The sequence below is a fragment of the Phaethon lepturus genome, unplaced genomic scaffold (assembly GCF_000687285.1).
Source record: "Phaethon lepturus isolate BGI_N335 unplaced genomic scaffold, ASM68728v1 scaffold4188, whole genome shotgun sequence".
Lineage (NCBI taxonomy): Eukaryota > Metazoa > Chordata > Aves > Phaethontiformes > Phaethontidae > Phaethon > Phaethon lepturus.
Genome location: NW_010555350.1, coordinates 39,068 through 60,810, shown reverse-complemented (window position 1 = coordinate 60,810; position 21,743 = coordinate 39,068). Strand labels below are relative to the sequence as shown.

Here is a 21,743-nt window from a genome sequence, read left to right as displayed (position 1 = left end):
TAAACATACTCTGGTAGGGAAAAAAAAAAAAAGAGAATTTGTTCCTAGAGTCAGGTTCACAATTAAAAAATAGTCTGATCTGAAATGGACCTAGAGACATTCAAATGATGCATGCTCAGAGCAACACAGCAGCTCTTCCACTTCCAAAAAAAAGGGACTTTGACCCCCGCCCGCTGTGCAGTAACCCTGTTATCACCGACTGAGCTTTGCTCTTCTTACTAAGGTTTGTCTGAGGCCACGGAGGCAGCCTCTGCCAGTCCTGTTCCTATCTGCATAATCGTTTTAGGCAAAACATGGTCTTTACCTGAGAGGCGTCTGGGCACATCGGTGATGGCTGGAAGTCCTGTGCCTCGAGTGGAGGACAGGGGAGTCGTGGAGTGAATGGACGGTGAAGTCATCTGGCTCAAGTACGATGGGTAAGACTGGTCATAGGACCATGGTGGAGATGACTGCGCCTGCCTGGGGTCTAGAGGGGGGGAAAAAAAAGAGTAAATTTTTTAAAAAGGAAGAAAAATTTTAGAGCATGAGCAGCCTAATTGAAAGAGGTGGGATTACTGAAAATACACACATCAGTGCTACAAGGAATGAGAATGCAATGAAACGTGACCTGCTCCTCTAGGACTCAATCCCTTCAAGCTTCACTCTGTGCTTTTCCCTCCCCATAACAATTTTGGGGGAAATGAACGGAGCAGCAAGCAAAGTTTTAACAGATCTAGCAGCTGTGCTGCAAATCCCTGACATCTCTCATCCCGGTCTAACAGCGTGTTATACCAGGACTCGCCAGCCCTCGAGGATCTGGACAGGTAAGCAGAGAGAGTGAGAATGAGACCCAGGTCTGAGCTGAGGAAGTGGACTTCAGAGGTGGGGAGACCCTACAGTCAGCCCTTGGCATGCCTGTTAAGTTGTTACCCAGTTCAAACATTACACAGTAGTGTTTTCAGTGCTGAAAATGCTATCCAGAAAAGAAAATGTCATTCATCTTACCAGCATCTCTCCAAAAATGTCACAGCTGGATGCTAGCCCAATTATCTACAGTCACCTCAATTGCAACAATATGATACCAAATTATTTGGGATAACTATCGGAAGCTAATGACGCCTTTTAATGTACTTGCTACAGCTCACTATGAAGGAAAGGATTTTAAGGATAAATACAATTTATTTTTTGCTGAAGCACTGGTGGACTGCACTGAGTGAGAGAGAGGAAGAACTAGTTTTAATCACCGGTGCTTGGATTTATAAACCATTTGCTCTCAGTCAATATCTGGTGATAAAGATACCACTGAATGCCTCATAAATTATAATTATTTTTATTTCTTTACGTTGATAAAAACAAAGCACTTTCAACCCCAAAGTTTGTTTTGGGCACTGCACAATAAACAGAAAACTGCCTCTGAACTGGCTCGTAGAAATTGTAGCACATCCCTCCAAATCCTCCCCAGTCTTTTCAGTGAAGCGCATCAGGTCCACTCAATTTGGAGAACCTGCAGCTGTGTTAAGGCCCTACTTTGTAGACAGCAACGTGATAGCCACATGGCATAAGCAAAGGCACTTTTTCAGGAAATTCAACTTTTTTTTCTTTTTGTAACTCCTTTCCTTGCTCTTCCACACAGCAAAACCTTGTAGTTTCAGCTATTCCATGTTTATTTTTTCTGTTCAGACATGATTTGTTTGAAGAGATGTCTGGAAAGCAGATACTTCCTTGAAGCAAAATAACTATACAGATATAGCAAAAAAAACCCATCTTTCCAATTTAATTTTAAGAGGATTTTCCCAGTTTGCCATTTATATTAGAGCTGAGTGATATAAATGGTTAACATAAACTCCTCAGAAATCCAAAGGACACTTGATCATTAAATGTAATGAACTTCTTTGTTTTAACAATTTCAAGGCTAGGGTTGTATAGATTGGCGCAGGTTCAAATCCGACTGACTGCTCGTTGTTATATCTGATATCGACATATTTCTCTGCCTCATTCCACTACTATAATTCACCATTCAGTCAATGGTAAATGATCTTCAACTGGGAACGGAAAGCCTAGGCTTGCTGGGAAAACGATCTTAAAATTAATGATGTGTCAAGAGCACAATCTCAAATCCAAGCTCCTTCAAACTCAAGAGCTTTTCAATCTCTGCTTCCGAATCCAAAACAGAGTCCCTTAAAGATTTGGGTTTAGGTCAGATCCAACACTGGAAGGAAATTATATAGCAGGTCAAGGCTAGGAAAAAAAATCATGGCAGAAGATGTTTTCACAGAGTTCTGGTCTAAAATGGTGAAAACCTCAGGAAAGAACCTGCCTTCTGGAGGTTCATGCCACTTCTGGTAGTGCAATCCTCATGGCATGAAAAGATCTTGAGCATCTCTGGCACCCTAACCTCTTTGAACACCCATGCTAGACTTGGTTTTACACCTCATGTCCTTAATCAAACAACTGTGAATGTCTGTATTGACACAAGAAGGAGGAACGGCAAAAAGTGGCCTTTCAAAAGCTTATGTGGCCTTTCAAAGCAACATCTCATACTGCACTGTCAGAGGCAGAATATGGGGCTGGATGGACCACCAGTTGTCCCAAAAGCATATCATATATTCTTACATCTAGCTTAAATTGATACATGGCTTCTACAGCTCATCCCAACCTCAGAGCCACAATACCACATTTCTTTTTTATATATCTATTTGGTTTCAGCTCTCCATGAGTCCAATACTGTGAGATCTTAAACTGCGAAGTATTTTAGAGAAAGAGAAAAAAGGGGATGGACTTTTAGTGAAGACACTGTGCTTTTGGCCCGGAAGCAGATCTCCTGTTGGACTTCGGTAACTCACCCAACTTCCATTTGATGCAATTTCTACACAAATCTAACGACAGTAATGATATATTGCATATTTAGTTGGTCATTTCTGTAAGGTGCAGGCACTCTCTGACTACCTCGCTCACAAAATGGGGTGTTTATCTCAGCTGGAAACTTTCAACATAGATATTCAGGTGCAAACTGGAGCCCCTCTGAAACTAGAGTGCAAGCGACTTGGCACTAAGAAAATGAGATCATGTCTTCCCAGGGAATAGGAAATAATAAAGAGGAAAATCCTCAACCAATTTGAACATCAGATGATGCCTCAGAGCTCAGCAACTGAGGAGAAGGACACAGTGCCCCAGGCTGGAGGATCGCTGAGATTCCTCCACACCAAGGCATGGCTGAAGTCATGGTTGAGGCAGGATGGGAAATTTTGCCCTGGGGCTGACTGGCTTCAAGCATTATATGTAGGCCCTTAGGAAACAGGAAAGTGAAGATATGAGTTTCACTAGATCCTAGAGTAAAGGCCCTAAACCCAGCCCCAGGTCACTGATAGCAGCCAAGGTTTGCATGGACATGGGAAGAGAGAGCAGCAAAATGCCCTCACTTTGCCAAGCCAAAGGTGATCTGCCAGCTCACAGGGTACACGTCACTGCTCAGTGGTGTTGCCCAATCCCCAGAGTAAAATGCTGCCCTGTCTAGTCCTTGAAGGTGGACGTGCAGCTGGATCTCACACGGCACCCTTTGGTCCTGACAGCAGATGTTCCTTGCAATGCCACTGGAGCAGAGACTTTGGACACTGAGGACCAACCAGCCTTCTCTTCTGGTCCCACGCACCACCCAGCCAAACCTCCTGGGGGGAAGGAGGGTGCCAGGGGTGTCACAGGGAGCTGCCTACCAGTGCTTCTGGGGCCATCAAGTGGATGCTTGTAGGGGAAACAGAACGATGTCCTTAGGAGGGTCACCTCCCCCTCGTTTGGGCATGGAAGGGGTGGAGTGGCTATTTAGCCCATACTAGCAGGGATGAAGCTACGAGTGGATTTGTCAGAGGTTTTATTTGGTCTGCTACACCAAGTATCAGGTTCCCCATTCCCCCTGGCTGGAGGGCTCACAGTGTCTGCGGGGTCCCTGCAGGCCAGGGCCTTTGCACCATCACCGGCTCTGGCAGGCACAGCACATCGCAGTCGCGAAAAGCCCAGAACAAAACCTCAGAGCTCTGAGGCAGAGCAAACGTGGGTTTCTCCCTAAAAAAAAGGAATCCCTCGAAAACAAGGGAAACACGAAAACAAAAATACAGTGAACAGCTTGGGAGAAAGTGGCCCTCCTTCCCATATGGCAACCATAGGGAAGGGCTAGTTCAACGACAGCAAAGGAGACAGAGGGTCACTTTTGAGTGGGCATTTGCACTTTTGCCCTTGAAAATTTTGGAGCGATTACTAAGAGCAGTCCTCCTTTTGCAAACATTTTTGTTACACCTGCGTAGGTGCGAAGAAAAGCATGGCTTTCATCAAATTCGTTCACAACGGGCATATCGTCCGTATGCTAAGAAACCCTGGGCACAGCTGGGCTGGAACAAGTCAGCAGGGCAAGGTCTAAACTAATGCACAAACAGCTTCGTCCTGTTTGCACTGCCAGGTAAGCCTCACTGAAGCAGGAAATACTGAGTATTGCAAATTATTTTGTGTCTAGGTTTTACTGCCGCATTTACAGTCAGTGGGAGATATACACGGTTCCTGACCCTTGTGGCCTGGGATTGACTGTATCAATGGACAATGGACGTTGATGCTTAATGGACAATAAGGGGTTTTAAAAATCAGTCTGAGATTGGACACACTGCATAACACTAAAAAAAATCAGAGAATGAAAAAAACCCTCAGTGACCCATTCTTCCACCAATGACATTGCCTCTCCAGCAATGTGACTTCTCTTCCTTCAATGGAAATGTTCTGAAGTGTCAGGGGAGAGAAGAAAAACCTGTAAATAGCCCTGACAAACGAGTTTTTCCACTGCTTTGGTACTGGATTATGAAGCACACAGAATTACTATAGAAAAAAAAAATCAATTTCCCATTTCCCAAGCTGAGCTACATGATCACAGGCTCGCAGCCTCTTGGTGTACCATCTATAACACCCCAGCGACGTCACATGCATTCACGCACTTTGCAAAACCACTCCCATTTAAATCCAGCCATCAGCTCCAGCACTGGCTGCTGCTGATTGCATTAGTGCTACTGCCAATACTAAAAACCAAGCTGTCTGGAGCTATCTTTGGTAAACACTTAAAGCAAATGTCCTCACTTCTGATCTTAACGAAGCCAAGATGACTTTCCGCATGAGTAACCCAACTATTGTTGTAACGACACCCCCGCCCCCAGCAAAACAACAACAACAAAAATGCAACCTCCTCCTCTTCTTTGACTATTTCTTAGGCATCTTTAAAAGCCCAGGGCTTGATCTGGATTGCACAGTTCAATCAATGAAGTCAAATCCAATGGAGCTACACCCCAGTGGACATAAGAGTAATCGAGACCAGATTTTGGCCTGAAGAACCTCTAAAACCATTTCTCCTCCCTCCACCCCCAAGGGTCACATTTCTAAAAGAAAAAAAAAATAAACTGAACAAGTCATGCCAGTAGGGCAACTAAATTGTGAGGAGGCGGAGCGGGGGGAGTTGAAAGAATACTTTAATAGGAGGGACACAAGCTTTACCAAACGGAGGTTCACAGTGGCAACTCGCCAGTCGCCTGAAGGATGCAATCAATTTGTCTAAAATACAGCAGACTGCAGCCACCCTTGTGTTCATGGCAGCAGAAATCCCAGCTCCACCACCTCATCCACTGAGTCTTTTAGCTTCCGTTCCACGTTGCAGTAGGCTGAAGGCATAATTCGCCCTATAAGCCTATTACTTGGGCTGTTTCTAAACGATCTTTTCCAGGCAAGCAGGAATTTTACGCGCCGCGCTGTCAGATCGATGCGTGCCAGCTACAAACTGGTGCGTGCTTCAGCGTGCTGCTGGTCCCAGGTGAAACACAGCCAAGCCCTGGCAGGGCACTTGCACAGAGCCGGCCCGGTAACAGCCACGCGGTTTCTGTTTCGAACCTGTCCTGCAGCTGACGGTCTCGGAGAAGAGACGCTGGTCTCTGAGGCTGATGCCGCACAGCTTCGTATCCAGAGCGCAGGACAACGCCGTGACGAGCACGGCTCTCTGCCTTCCCCCGACTCTGCGAAACGGCAGCGTCCAGCCCGCTGCCTGCAAGTCCTGGGTGGGGGAATTAAGGAGGGCCCAGCTGGTACCATCCTCACCCTCCACCTGAGAGTCAGAGGTGCTTTGTGCCCATGGTCTGCCCAGCAGACTCAGTTTACGCCGTCCCTGAAACCGGTCCCTGCCCGCCAGTGGAGATGGGTCCCCTCACTAACTTCCAGGTAAGCCAGCTCCGAAGCCTTTAAATCTGCTTCCTACAACCCTCAAAGTGAGAAGCGAAAGCGAAACGTCCCTGAAGTGCCTGGGGAGGGGAAGAGGAAAAGGGGAAAAAAAAAAGATTTCACGGGACCTGCTTTTGAGTGCTGTTATTGCAGTGATGAAAGTCACAGGTTGCCTATAGATCAGGCGGTGCCACAGCGGTGATGGAGCATGAAACCTCACTTAACTCCCACTCCGCAGGCCCCGCAGCCCAGCCGCCGGGGTCCTCGCGCCATTTCCTGCCATTACGCCCGCGGCTTTTCCTGGCCTGGAGAAGCTAAGCCTCACCGGTTGCTTTTTAGAAAAAGAACAGGTTTTCTCGTTTCATGCTGAAACGCTGATGCAACCGCGCAGTGTCTGAATGGGAATGTAATCGGATACGTGAGCAAGTTGTGCGAGTGCCGTTAAGGAAAGGGGCGGGGGGGGGAAGCAAATATACCAGTATCCAAATGTGAACAGACAGGATTCCTGATTTACGGGCAGCAAGCGGGGTTCAAATTGAATCTGCATTGCCTCAGCAAAGGCATCTGCTTATTGGACGATTTGTTTTTTAATGACCTTTCTATGTTGCTTTTGCAGAATCCTAGTTAAAATGCCATGTTGAATAAGGGCAACTCTGTGCCTTGTACCGCCACAGCCCGGTCTCGTGGTCGGTTTAGGACTGTGCCATGATTTGTAAAACCTGTACTCTGATACTCAAGGAAAATAAACGCAACCTAGACAGAGCAAAGACGTATAAAAGTGAACCCCAAAGTGCTGAGTTCTTTCAGACTCAGGTGTGGGCCAGCCAGTCTTTAAATATTATTTCTGTTTAATCATGCAATAGCTATGCAAGACCTCAAGTGGAACGAAACAAAACAGTTTATGTGCTTGCTGGTGATAATATGGACTTTGTTGTAGGAAACCAGTATTTACTGTTAAGGTTATTAAGAATTGTTTTCCCGAAACTACTAGGTAAAAGATTAAGAAACAAAGGTATTTCTAAAGGAATGCTTGGTTAATGCCAATGAAGGTAATAAAAAAATCCTTGTTTTCAGACAAGGGTCTAGTCTCCTTTTAATACGTACCCAAGCTATACCAGCCCAGTGACCATGTTAAGAAGCCAGTGGGTAATTCCCACTGAATATCACACCACAACAAGGAAACTGGTGGAGATGGACAACGCAGACAGATCACTCCCTCCTACCACACCAAACAGGCGGATGTTTAGCAATTTCCCATGGTCACCTAACACCCGATCAAAGAGGTGCCTCGTCTGCGGCACCAACTTCGTCTCTCCTTGGCAGGCTTTGTGTGGCAACGAGCATCCATTCATCCCAGAAGAACTCGGAGGGACTGTCCACAAGAAGCATCCCAGCACTTTGGTGGAACATCAAAGCATGTAGAGCTTTACAGATTACAATCAACATCCTGAGGAGCACCAAAAATCCTCGTGGGGAAGCCAGCACAATTCACAGAGCTCCCACCGATGTAACATGCTCAGGCTAATTGCCTTATTAAATGGGCAGGCTACCAGAAAGTTAACGAATAGCCTTTGTGGGCAGGGTGTTTGACTTTTCTAAATAGAGGAGGAGACAAGGGTGGGGAATACCATGGCAAATACTGTATTGGACCACTCATTCACTGCAATCTTTAATAAGCAGCTGAGTCCTCACTGCTTTGAGGGAAATGAGAGCAATTTGGGATTCGACAGTATCCCACGACCGTGAGTTTATCCAGCAAGGAAAGCACATAATCCACAATAAGTCAGCCTGCCTTCCCCAGTTCAGCTCACTTCCCTCTGCCCTACCAGCACCGCATCTTCCCTCTCCCAATGAAGTCTCAGCTGGGTACTTTTGAGCTGCTGCCTCTTAAATTTGCAGAGAAGACAGCGAATGCCACACAGCTTTGTTTCCAGCCAAGCTTATTTAAAGCTCATCTGAAATTTTCACCTCCCGGATCTGTAAATGCTGCTGCTGATTCATAACGAGGCAAAGAAGTACTCTATTAATCAAACCCAGCAGAACATTTTCTACAGGAGGCATTTATGTGAATGAGAGCAGCATATGAGGTTACACTTAGCTAGGAAGAAAATTACAAGGGGATCTCAGTTCTCGTGCTTCAGGGCATAAGCTGATCACCAGATGGGGTCAGGAAGAATTTCACCCTCCTTCGTTCCTAGATATAGTGTTGCACAATAGGTAAACTATGGAGGCACAAGGAAGAAGGAAAAAAGCTGATTATAGCCCCGTTTTTATCCGCTGCTTTCTCAGGAACTATGTCCCCAAACACTGCCAGACAGAAGACGGTAGGTTAGAAAAAATATTGGGCTTTAGTTTGGCAGTTCTTACTCAGAAAATGATATGCACAAGAGCCCTGACTTCACATGTCCAACAAAAAAAACCAAAACACTAAGTCCAGTCAAATTCCTGCTCTAGGAAGCTGGTGGGCAGCAGGTACCTTGTAATGTGTACTATCGACATATTTCACGTATTATGAACATTTTACGCTAGTTAAAACTAGACTTCTAGATCTGGGAGAACTTTGCCGCAGCTCATGGGAACAAGTTCTTCATTTCAATACTCTGAGTGCTTTGGGTTCAAATTAACCCACTTACTTCTCTTCCTTACTGCAAATTAATAAACCAGTTGAACTTAAAAAAGAAGAAAAAGAAAGAAGAAGAAAGCCACAACACTCTGTTAAAACCGCTAAGTTTCAGCTGGTATCATGTCAAAACCACTTGAAACATGAAACCAGAAATCTTCCTAGGTTGACTCAAAGACTATGTCTATACTAGGAGTGCTTTACCGGTAAAGGAATACTGGTGTATAAGATTGGCAAAGGTCTCCTGGTATAGATGCAACTACAGCAGCAAAACTGAGTTTTAAACTGGTCTAGTAAATTGAGCCAAGAGTTTTGTTGATGGACTTGCATCTAGGTGAAGTTCTTGAACAGTTCTAGCCAATGAATTGGTCAGGGGCAACAGCTTTTCACATCCTGGATAGAAACAAATATGTCAGCATAAGTTTTGAGTGTAGAAATGGCCAAAATTAGGTAGAGGTTGTTTTCACATTCTTTTGAAAAAATTAACTGGCTCTGAATTTAGAAAAATGACAGGATCAGTTTATTTTGTAGGCTTCACAGTTTTGTTGCAAACTTCTGGCATAACTGCAGTTAAACGTCTTATTTTGGTCTTACAATCTGTGACACATGAAATCTGTCTCTCCGCATGCAATCATAAATGTTGCATACAACCCTCACAAGCAACCGTTGGAGATTTCTCCATAACCCAGTTAGTTTATTGTAGCAGTGGTCAGCACTGGTGCTAGAGGGAAACCGCCACGTGAGAAGATTTTCTCATTATGCCGATAGAAGACCATTATATGCTGGCCGCTTCCCTCAACACCAGTGCAAAATAAAAAGGCTGAATAAAGATATTCGTTCTAATACGTCCTATTGCACACACAGAGGACAAGGCAGAGCAACGTGGCAGTTAGAATTTCACCAGATTCCTACACAATTTACCCAGATTGACTATTTTAGTCTATTTTGGACTTACAGCAAAAAGATATTTTAAAAAAAGAAAGACATTTTCAGCTTAAACACTGTAGAAAAATCCACTTCCCACCTAGCTTTGCTGGGAACACATCTCTCACTCTGTAACAGCCTCTTTTACTGCAGTTGAGACACAAATATCCATAAGCAATTACTACCATTGCCTGTGCAAGTCAAACCTATGGTTCTGTCTCTTACCTGTAATCTGACTCTGTCCTTGTGGATTAAAAGGACTTGGTGCAGAGTTCAGAGAGGGCCGTGGGCTCTGGGTCGGGACCCCTACTCTCATACTGGGATGAGGAATGCGCCCTAAATCACTGAGGCGTTCAGAGAACAAACTAGGTTTAGAGTCATCAAGCTTCTGTCTGTGCCCTGGAAACAGCAAATCATAAAATAAAAGCGTTAATAACAAGATTTAGTAATTTAACACACCCCCAAAAAAACCCCAAAATGGCCTCTAAGGGCCTAGTATTAGATTTAACGGACTTATAGGTATCTCAGCTACCCCCGATAACACAGCCACATCAGTGGGGAGATCTGTGCTTTGGGCATGGCTGTGCTGGTGAAAGCCTTATCGAGTACAGCTGTGCCCACACAGATGTGTAACGTTGCAATTTGGATCAAAATAAGCACTTACGAGGACATGCACACAAGGTCTTTTTTTGGTTTTTGTTTTTTTCTTTTTTTTGCTGCTTTAACTACACTAGGTAGTTAAAGGGGCAAACTTTCTTTCCCAAAAGCAAGCCTCACATGTAAGCACAAGTTATCAAGTGGGACAAGTGTTCCATGCCTGGTTTATATGTTGTGGATTTTTCCTAAGAAAATGCAAGGTTTTCTTCTCCTCTTATTTTTTTTTCTTTAACTCTGTCACAGTTAGTCATTAGCTTTCATTCCTCTGGGAGATTTTACAAAAAGCAAATAGTCACTGTCATTTGAGCAGAGCAGTATTGCAAGGAAAACCTTCAAAGCCGCTGGCCAAGACTGGGTCCTACACTCCCTTGCATGGTTAGCCTTCCTCAGCGCTCCTACTTCCCTCTCCAAAACCAGGCTAAATGTCCTTGTGCTGTATGGCCACATAGGGAAAAGTCATTCACATGTGCTCCGTTGTCAAAATGTGGGAATTTTTGGGGGAAAATGCCAAAAGCAACAGGATGCCCCAACTGGTACTCATATTGTTGTTGAGATGTTTCAAGAGTAAAGGCTTTACTTATCTAATTATTGTATTTTTGCTCCTAGGTTTAATTTCTTTCCAAAGAAGTTATAGGATGCTCCTCGCCCAATGGCGCCTTTGAACGTGAGGCGCAGGAGGTGTTATTTCTATCATTCAACATATGGAGAAACAGGCTTGTGTAGAGATTAAGGTCAGGACTAATTTTACTTAACTTTAGCCATTCATAAATCAGGCATCTAGTCTAAACTCTTCTAATGTAGACTTCCTCTACAGTTAATGGAAAGAAATAGCTACTTCCAGAGGGCAATTCATCTCATTTGTCTCTGACACCAGTCTTAAAATGGGATGATTCACCTTCTGAATTTGCTTTCTCTTCCTTCTCTGATCACAGAGGGAGCACACATGACTAGTTTAATTAGACACCCTCACCATTAGTCAACATTAAATGGAATGAATCTCATCCTAAGTTACTGACCAAGGTCACACAAAAAGCCTCCGGCAGAGTTGAAACGGGGGTCCAGACCCCCTGATTGCAACCTAGAACCATGACTGCCTCCATCCCTGTAAGGGACAGGCACAGGCAACAACTGGGTAGGATATTTTTATGCTTTTAACAACAAGAAGAGTCCCTGGTAGGGTTTGGGCTTGAACCCTTCCAGGTGATACTCAGTGGCTTGAGATAATCCACGTTGTCCCTCAGCAGCATGAACACAGCCATCTGTCTGGAGGCTACGAGAGTTCAGCTTTGCAGACATGGTCGGACTGTCCCATCGGTCTTAGTGCCACAGAACCAGTTCTGGCACTGGTGAATTTATTTTAAAAGCATAAATGAGGCCACTGAATCTTGAGATTGAACTATCAGACTACCACTCTTAAAAGAATGCCTTTTAATGATACCTCTCATCACAGTACCAAATTACATGCATTCACATCATCTAACTGGGCCCATGGTGCCTATGCGACATATAGCCAAAGCAATGTCACTACTAGAGAGCTAAACCCAAACTAGATTCAGAGAAATCATCATTCTAGATACAAGAAGTGAAGGATTCGGGTTGGGAGACTGAGAAGAAACTGGATGGAATTTAATTTTGGAGAAACTTCTTTAGCAATTTTAAAAAATTAATTAGTTGACCCATTATTTTGTACTTTGAAGTATGATTTTTCTCCTCCAGGATGACTCGGTGTAAAAGCATGGGGTAGGCAGGAGCTTTCTGCTCAAGGAGAAGGTGCTGCTCTATGTTAGAGCTGACATGGGTGGCTACTCCTCTCTTCAGGCAGTATCAATCACTTGAAACGGGGAACGATTTTTTGGTGGGCTTGTAGCAGTTCCAAAATGGCAGCTTTACCTGACCTGGTAGCGTTTAGCATTAGCTCTTCAATCTATTTAAATTACAACTTGTACGAGCTGGGTGCTGCTAAATCTGAAGAAATGACTTACACACACACAGTCAGTATTTTCTTGGGATTTCTCCTTCTCCACCTTCTTTTCCTCCACAACTTTTATGTGTTTGCTTTTCCCTTTGCTAGTCATATTTTCCACTCTCTTTTTCAAATGCATCTCCTTCCCCTCCCCTTTTCTCTTCTACTCGTTGCAAATCACATTTTGGCAAATTCAAGAGGGCTCAAAGTAAGGCAAACATGATCAAGCCTATCTCCGACCTCACACACCAGGGCTGACTTTACCTGGGAATGAATCCACCCTCAATGTGAATTGTACTTTGAATTTTTGTAGAAAAATCCTGTGCTGTGTTCATACAGTGCCCTTTTTACTAAAGAATCACTAACAAACTGGTGTAGAAGCTATTTTAACTATCTTCAGATAACTCACTGAACACTTGTTATATAGGATAGCACTCCTGCACCAACCTGTGCCCAATAACCCCCAGCTTTGTTTTCGTCACGCTCTGTTTGCCCATGCCTAGCTTTGCTAGAAAAGTGTTTGTATTTAATTATATGTATTATTATTATCATGACTAGGTCTATCGCAGGAAGACAAAATTCAGCAGCATAGCAGTGCATTTTAGTGTAGGCAGTGGGGAAGAAGAAGAAAAAAAGGAAGAGTAAAAAAAGAGGGGAAGAAAAAGAAGTAAGAAGAAAGATCCCTACATCTGGCTGAATTGAAATGATCTAGAGATGTGCAGCTTTGGGTGTTGTCACCCCCCCCCAAAAAAAAAAAAAAAAGTAGGGAAAAGAGAGCTATGCACATCTGGAAGACCCCAGGCATCAATGGAACTGCAAGTCCCCAGAAACCATCAAGGGGCTGAAGGCAGACTTGCCTTTCCCTTCTGGACATTTAAAATTTAGGGTTGTAACACGGAGTCATGTTGTGACAAAGAGATCCACAGAAGGAGCCACACTCCCCCAGTGAAATGTCCCAGCGAGAGGAGATTACATTACAGCTTCGCACGTTATGGGTTACCATGCTTTGATAAAAGCTGAGACGTGCTCACATTGACAATAAGCAGGAAACTCGACAAAAACGTCATATTCAGGAGGTGCTCACAAAGAAGTGTAGGCAACTTAAATAAATCTCTCGCCCTAATTCCTGTGCAGAAAAAAAAAATCCTATTAAGTACAGAGGAGCCATGAGGTATGGGCTGAAAACACTCTAAAAAGGCCTTCTGAGTAGCACATAAGCAGCAGCAATGAAATATGTGATACATGTTTAAAACTCATTCCACAAGCTGCTTTTCATCTCTCATTGATATATGTGTCCGTTGACAGAGAAATTCCTGATCCCAAGGGAGTGTGCTAAGAAAAGCTGTGTTCCTTGGTCTCAGTCATGGGCGTAATTTTATTTCAGGAAAAAAGATTAGGGTAGCAAGTGTAGATAGCTCAGGGAGAATCGGTGATCTGCTGCAGCAGTGAGTACATTAAAAAGCAATATAAAAGCTACATAAAGAATAGAATAAAATAATGTTGCAGTCACCCCAATGCCTGCAACACTGCATTTAGTGCCGGTTCCTCTGTTACAAAGATGATTTTGTGGAATGGATTGGGCTTGGAGGGGCACAAAATGGTTATGGACACAGGCAGTCTCAGATACAGAATGCAGCCAAAAATACTGAGGCTGTCCCATGAGGTAGCGAATAAGGATGGGACCCAGTGGCTATTGGAATAGATCAGGTAGCAGGCAAGGAGATGGGAAAGCGATGAGAAAAATTGAGAGTTAATAGACAAAAATTATACAAGCAGTTCTGATTTGTCTGTTGTCACAGTACAAAACATGTTAGATATCGGAAATCCACGATTTGCTCCAAAATGACGAGCAACATTCTGGTCTCTCACTGCTGTTCAGCTATTTCAAGCCAAACACCAACCTGAGTATTAGTTTCTGGAGACAGAAAGCATTGCCATTAATCCACACCAGTACCACTTTGGCCATTTTACATGAACCGAACCAGCAAAAAGTACTGAGCGAGTGCAATAAAGTCAGGGCAAACCGCAGCCGGCCCGACCGTGCCTGCGCGGCCGCTTCAGCTCGCCAGTCCAGGATGGCCGCAGAACATGCTAAAATGGCCCGTAGACACTAACGCTCAATTATCACATCGCAGGCATGGCAGAAGATGTGAGGAGGCTTCATCTCCAGCTTAATCATTTGAGTTTAAACTGAACGAAGGAATGTCTTCCAGATCAAAGCAAGGCAATCTTGAGTCTGCTGGATGTGGTAACTGGAAAGGGACGTGAGCTTGTCTCTCATCACTGAGCTTCCACCGCTCCACTGGAGAAGTCAAGATGTAAATTGGGCCGTGGAAGAGGCTGACTTGCAGAATGTAAATGTGGTGTTGATGCTTGAAGATTTTTACCTCCTCGGGGAGGAGGGGTGTGTGTTTTTATCTTTCAGCTTGTGGGTGTGGAACTGAAAACTAATCAGATTATGCTACACGTGGCCCCGCCAGATGCTGACACTCAGGGACTCCCTTTCTTTGTACCGTGTACACCACCCACCAGTTTTTTTGTGTGTGTGTGTTTTTTTTTTCTGGTACCAAGGAGATCTGGTTACCAGATTTTCAACAGATGCTTTTATCACTCTCAAGTGGGTTGGCTATTTTCAGTCATCGCCCAGTTCTATCTTTTTTGCTTTTGCCTTAACAAGAAGAAGTATCATGGGAGTCAGGTGTCCCTGCAAAAGAGCCAAGGGAAGGCAGAAAGGTCATGAAAGCAAGAACCTGGGGGCTCTCACCTGCTGGGGACACATTTGCTGGGACATCCCAAGCAGAACAGAGGGAGATGACCCAACATGAAATACCAACTCGGTTTATGTTTGCTCTATGTCATGAGTGTGCTCAGCATCAGCCGGTCAAGTTTGGAGAGTCGCTCCATGGAGTGACTACAACTGGAAAGGGCAAACAAAATAAAAATCCTCTGAATGCCAGGGCCAGTAACCGAGGCTTCCTATGGCTCTGGCTTCAGTGTTGACATGGAAAAGAAGAAAACTTTAATGGAAAAGGGACTTTCCTTCAGGCCAAGGAGTGGCAGAAAGAAGAAGAATCACCTAGTTCACAAGCTATGAATTTCTAGCCTACACATCCCAAGCTTTCCCTGACTTCAACAGAAGCACATCAGAGCACAAGAACCCAAGTTTTGATTATTCCCACTGTTCTCCAAAGGTGAAGTGCTTTAAAATGGTAAAGAATGGGCACATTTTTCCTACTAACATTATATGTCTTTCAGACAAGCACTCTGATTATGCCTCTTTTAGCACTAGCACACTAGTGACATACTTCTGTGTACATGCTGTAGAATGCAATTTCACACCACAAAAAAAATAGGTCACATGTCCTCTGAATTTCACTACCAATTCTTCTTAAATTCTCTTTAGATGTCTTCCTGCATTTCATCCCATTTGGGATGAATTCTGTGAATTCAGCTACAGGCTTGTAACGCTGAAGTCGAGGGAGCCATATTTATGCCAGAGTAAAGGAGTTGAGACCTGAGCCTAAGGCTTCTTAACAGCTGTTTGCAGGGACTGAATAATGCTGAGCATTCAGCATGAAGCAAAAATATCCATTGTTCTGTTACGAATTTCAGACAATACATCATTGCAGCAAGATATCACTCCAAAGCAGTGTCAATCTACGCTCTGGAGGTAAAAATAAGACAGCCATAAATCAGCAAAAACCCAGAAGATGCACATCAGCAATTTGCAAGGGAAAATCTCTGAAGTCACAAGGGTCCCTCTTATGTCCCTTGCCTTGTGACAAACAGTCATTCCCCGGGCTGGCTTCCCCCCACCCAGTCCTACCGAATGCATCCGATCCAAAGTTCATGACAAAAAAACCCAAAACACAGAAGAGCCAAACAATTTTTACCCAGGAAAGGGAAAAGCTTGGAAACCTTCCAGCCTCTTGGGTAAAGACACAATTATGAGAAGAAAAATATAATCCACCCAAGAGACATAATTACATAATTAGGCCATAGGTTGAGCATAGGAAAGGTTCTTATAGTTCATAAAACAAGGAGCTACATAGGTGCAGTAACTGCAGTTAATTCACTCAATGGAGAGAAAAAAAAAAGTGTTTGTTTTTTAAATAGCTGAGGGCATCAGTTTGCATTCGACTGGGGAGCTTATTCTCCCAACTGTACACCGAGCCCTATTAGTGCCAACAGGAGCCACTCAGACGCAGGCAGAAAACAGGACCCTGTCTCTTTTTGTTCTTAAAAGACATATTTTTTACCCAAAGCAGGTAAACCTGAAACTACTGTGGAGAAATGGAAACAAATAAAGACAGACACTGTGGATGGGCTCAGTGCCTACACAACAGATCTAACGTGGCCCATCGCCAAAATCCCACTGAGCTCCTCCACCCTGACCCCGGCTCTCCCAAAGGTCTGCGGACTACTGGTACGGCTCCAGAAGGGCCCGATCCAGCTCCCAGGGGAACCAGTTACGCTACTGTCTTCCCAGAGCTGTGGCTCCAGCCCGGGGTGAGCAGAGGCAGGGGCAGATTTGAACCTCAGCGCAGAGGTCAAGCCCGCGGAGCATCTCTGGTGTTGATGGTCATCTCCCCACTGACTTACCGGGAGCAAAAGCAAATGTCGACCCGGCTGATCCCGCAGGCAGCCCGCCCAGCACGGGACGAAGCCAGAGCTTCCCGCAGGTCGAAGGGAGGAAGGGGCAGGAAGGGTGAGGGGAAATGATCCCACGGGTGTGTAACCTGTGTCCCCCCGTGCCCATGGGAATGGCTCTAACTCAACCACTGCAAAGCCTTTGAGGATTTAAAATTCAGCTGGGATCTGTGAAAAGCATGCATCCAGCTGAAAGACAGACCCAGAGGTCGAGGTTTTTCAGCAAATGGCAACAGCTGCAAAGGAGCCTCTCGCTCCCAAAATTTCTCTAAATAGAGAGGCAAAAAATGCCTGCTGGGAGCAGGGCTGCAGGCGGCTCCTCCGGCGGCGAAGGGCCTGGTGAGGGGCATGTGGCAGTGGCTGAGCTGGCCAGGAGCTCCGCACAGGGAAAGTCGTGTTAAAACAGCAAACCCAGAAGGTTTAATGAATGAAATTGAAACGGTGCTTTGAGAAAAAGGACAAGCAGAGCAGGAAGGGGCTCGAGTGGGAATGCTTTTGCACCGGTTCACTCCTACCCTTCAACTCGTCTCAGCATCGCAGGATCCACGCTGCCCTGTGCTCTGCCCCTCTGCTGCGGTACGGCCTCAGCTGGCCGGTAAATGAGCAAGATCTCCCCTTGCTGGAGTGGTGGCTTTTTTCCTTTCTCCTTGTTGAAAAGCTTTTGAATTCTGACTTGGATCTGGAAGCTTGTTGTGCAAAGCTGAGCAACACCCCAGATGAGATCAGTACAAACCGTCCGGGTCGGGCAGGGAGCAGGTGGGACCCCCTTGCACCACAATGCTCTGCCTTCACCTTTATCCAGCCTTCATGAACGTAAAGGAGTCTGTGTCCGCGTGTGCCAGGAGCCCAGCTAAACACTGCCAGCATCGCCGCTCAGAGACATTAAAGACATCTCGTATAAACAGAGACTGTCACGCAAGTCTCGGTCCCTGCCTTAATTCCCTTTGCATGCTGGTATCTGTTATGCTCTCCCCCTTCTCCTCCCCCTTTTTTTAGCAGGAGGGGGGAAGAAGGAGAGCAAGGGCTGTCCCGCAAAAGTGCAAGAGCTCCTCGTTCCGACTTTATCACCCTCATCCCAACCCAGCAATGTCTTTGAGGAATTAGGCTTTTTCCCCTTCCAAAGGTAGCTATTCCATAAGGAGCCTGCCAACTTCTGTTGCTCGTTGCAGCGACCGGCAGTGAAGATCATAGCAAAAGAGGGGGCGGGGGGGGGAGAGAAGAAAAATCTCCTTGAACTGGCCTCCCTCCAGCTGGCAGGAGGCAGTGGTTTTCTTAACGCTTGCAAAACCTGATTACTTTAGAAGAATGAAAAGGGGGGGACGATGTAAACACAGCCATTAAACCAGATTTAAGGCGCTTAGTTTAAATCTAGTCTGCGAGCTCTCTGTGCAATCAGAGCACTCGATGCTATGCTGCTCTGCTCTCTAGATGTCAATAAGGCGCATTTTCATTTTTGGTTTTGTTTTACACCCCCAAAACCAGGAGCGTATTGCAGGCTGAATGCTGCGGTTACAACGGGAATTCAGGCATGGAAGAAACAACAGTTAAGCAATAATAGATGGATCTGCGCGTGTTTGCACTCTATCTTTCAACAGATTGTTTTGCTGCATTAGAAGACTACTGTGTTTATATCCATGCAGTAGGTTTTAAGCAGATTGTTTAAACTTGCTTAAAGTGGGATATTTCTAAAATAACCTTCCTAATAAAATTCAGATGGCTAAAGAAACCTGAAAACGTGGTTAAAAATAAAAAAGATGCCATTTCAGTCAACACTGGCGGGGGGAACATGATATAAATTCCAAAAGAAAACAGTCTTTACAAGTTCGACTTGAAGGATTATCTTGTGTATCAGCACCCTCTGTGGCAGAGTAGCATTTATCCACGTATCCACCCATGTTAATGCTGTTGCACAATTTACTACAGCCGTGATAGACAGGTAATTGCTTTATCCACCCAAGTGTAATAAACGGAGTCTACTATGTTAATCCTTGTATTCTTATTGTCTGCAAATGCCAAGTAAGAGCGAGACATGCACTGAAAACCCTACCTTCTCCTTCCAAAACTGCTGGAGTTTACCCACCCTCAGACCTGCTAAAGTGTTCTCACTGCATTCCACTCCCCGGCTTGCAGCGCCAAGTATTTTGAGTAGTATCAAGTTATTGTTATATAAAGGGCACCTACACTCAGGCTGTATGGAGGCAGAAGCCAGGATGCAGCAGGCTTTAGGAAAAAAAACCACCCACCCTCAAACTTCTTTTCCTACTCGGTAAGTAAAAACAGGCCAAGTAGTATTCACTCCTGGGCGTAGCACAGAAAGTAATTAACCTGTCCTTCTAAAACTGGACATCTATTCAGGTTGTGTGGAGTCTGTCTGACTGTTGAGAAATGTCATTTAGCTGCTGGCCCATCAGTGTTTTCCACAAAGGTCTATAAAGATTTTTTATTTTGAATGTCAAAAACAGGCGTCTCCTTTAAAAGGTTTACAGATTCCTGGTGGATCCACGAGCTTAGATTTGTGCCATCAAATTTGTAATGACAGTCTGATGGATGTTTCCCTTTCTTTCTCCTGAAAGGTATAAAGAATTGGTGGTTCCTCCAGTAAAAATTATGCCTAACTCCATTCTTTGCTCTTATTTATACACTCAAGTGTCTAAAAAAGTCTCATGCGGCTAGCAATAAGTGGGTTTACTGGGGCGACTTTCACGTTGCAGATGGTATTCAACTTTCTGTGCAGTCAGAGCACTTGCACAAGCACCTACATGATGGGCAAGTTTTGAAGACGGACAGCCTTAAGCGGCACCTAAATAATGCAGCTGGGCTTAAGAGAAGAATGTTGGCCTGAAGGTCCTGCCAGCAATCCTGGAGGTGAGTTGCAGTTTTTAGCCCCTTGCAACGCTTCGCCTCTATCTGCCAACACCGGCACAGGGGCATTTCTGTCTCAGGTGGAAGCTGGGATGGATTAATCTCTGCTTTCAAGTCTTTGACGGAAAGAAAATGTCATTTAAAGGCTAAAACACAGCCATAGGGGATGCATGGACGGGAGTTTGGTGTTACCAGGTTGCCCGCTGACTACCACTAGTAATATTGAAATGGTGGTATTTTATGCATCTTCGGCCAATTAATATTTATAATTTTCTTTAATAACTTGGATAATGCAATAAAAAGCACAATTATAAAATCTTGAGATGACATCCTGTAGGGAGGAGTCCTCCAGACTTTGGAGAAAGGGGTCAGAATTCAAAATGATCTTAGCAAATTTGAGAAATTGTATTTGACACATCATTAGTAAAATGGCACGCAAAGTGCATTGTACTACACTTTGGAGCAAGAAATCGAACGCTTAAAGGCACCACAATGACAAACCTACTAGCCAGCAGCACTGCAAGAGGAAGATCTGGGGGTAGCAGGGAGTTGGATGTTGAATGTGAGTCAATAATAGGATTCTGTCTTTTTTTTTTTTTTTTTTTAAAGTAGTAAATGCAGTTCTGGGAAAGATTAATGGTTAAGTTGCATAGAAGACATAGAAGGTAACTATTACACTCTGCTCGGAAGTGGTGAGATCAGCTGGACTGCTTCACGCAGCGTGGGACACCACCCTCTAAGAAAGATACAGACAAATGAGAGAGAATCCAGAGAAGAGCAACAGGAGTGATAAGAGATTTAGAAAGCACGACCTACATGGAAAAGTTGAAGGAAATACATTTGTTTAGTCTAGAAAAGAGACGAGCAGGAAAGGACATGATAAGAGTAAAATGTTTTCTAAAGAAAATGGTAATCAATTGATCTCTGTGTCAGCTGAGAACAGAACAAGAAAAAGCTGGCTTCATTTGAGGTAGAGGAGATTTAAGAGATTAATGTATGATATTAGCAAAGTCCTTTTTAAGTATAAAAGAAAAAAAAACAGAAACCAGACCTGGTAAGTAAGTGGAAGGCACAGTACTGGAGGATTTAAGAATTTGGACAGATGTCAGTGATGATCTAAGTATATATAATACTTCCTTAGAGGAAAAATGGACTGGGTCGCCTGAGGTTTCTTTTAGCCATACTGTTCTGGGCCTGGGCGATTGTCTGTGCCTGGTTAAGTCATGTACACAATATTTTTAACATGAGTACATCAAGTCAGGCAGCTGATGCTAACCGTGGGCCTGATGCCACAAAGAGTTCAGCATCTCCAGCTGCCACGAAAGCGCACAGTGAAAAACAGACCTGGGTCTGCTTAGGTATTCCAGACCACAAGGAACCTGAGTTTGGGAACTCTGGTCTTAACCCCTCTGTGTCAAAGTTTTCCATGGTTCTGACTTCAGAATATCTGTCATTTCTTTGCCTCACAGTGGATATTACAAAGATTGATTTCACCATTAATTTAGCAAGCGTGACTCTGAGTTTCCACTACTTTTCAGGGGAGACACAACAAAGTAAAACTAGAATTTCTTGCCCAATGCTTGAGAGTGTTCCTACATCCCGAGGGGAAGGTCCAGACGACCATTAACATGCTACTAGTCCATGACTAGTTTTGGTTCTTGCTTTGTTATTTCTATGTCTGCTGGTTACTGGAAGAGAGAATCCCAGATCCCACGCAGAGTAGCCCTGGCCATCCCCTTCTGCTAAAACCTATGTGTTCCCCTCCATGTCAGCAAGAAGAACAAACAAGGGGCATCAAAATGACAAACCTCTTGGGGTAAAAAAAAACACTAAGCCTGGAAGCAAATGTTTTGG

General features: G+C 44.5%; 1 protein-coding gene across 1 annotated transcript in view; it reads right to left on the bottom strand.

The window, feature by feature from the left end:
• Positions 1 to 304: 304 nt before the first annotated feature.
• Positions 305 to 21,743, bottom strand: part of LOC104624687 (runt-related transcription factor 2) — a gene marked incomplete at its 3' end in the record, with an annotated part of 55,494 nt that continues 34,055 nt past the window's right edge. The window contains exons 4-5 of the mRNA XM_010292119.1: positions 9,983 to 10,156; positions 305 to 466 (exon numbers count right to left, since the gene is read on the bottom strand). Coding sequence (XP_010290421.1) covers positions 305 to 466; positions 9,983 to 10,156 — 336 coding nt within the window. The remainder of the gene's footprint in view (positions 467 to 9,982; positions 10,157 to 21,743) is intronic.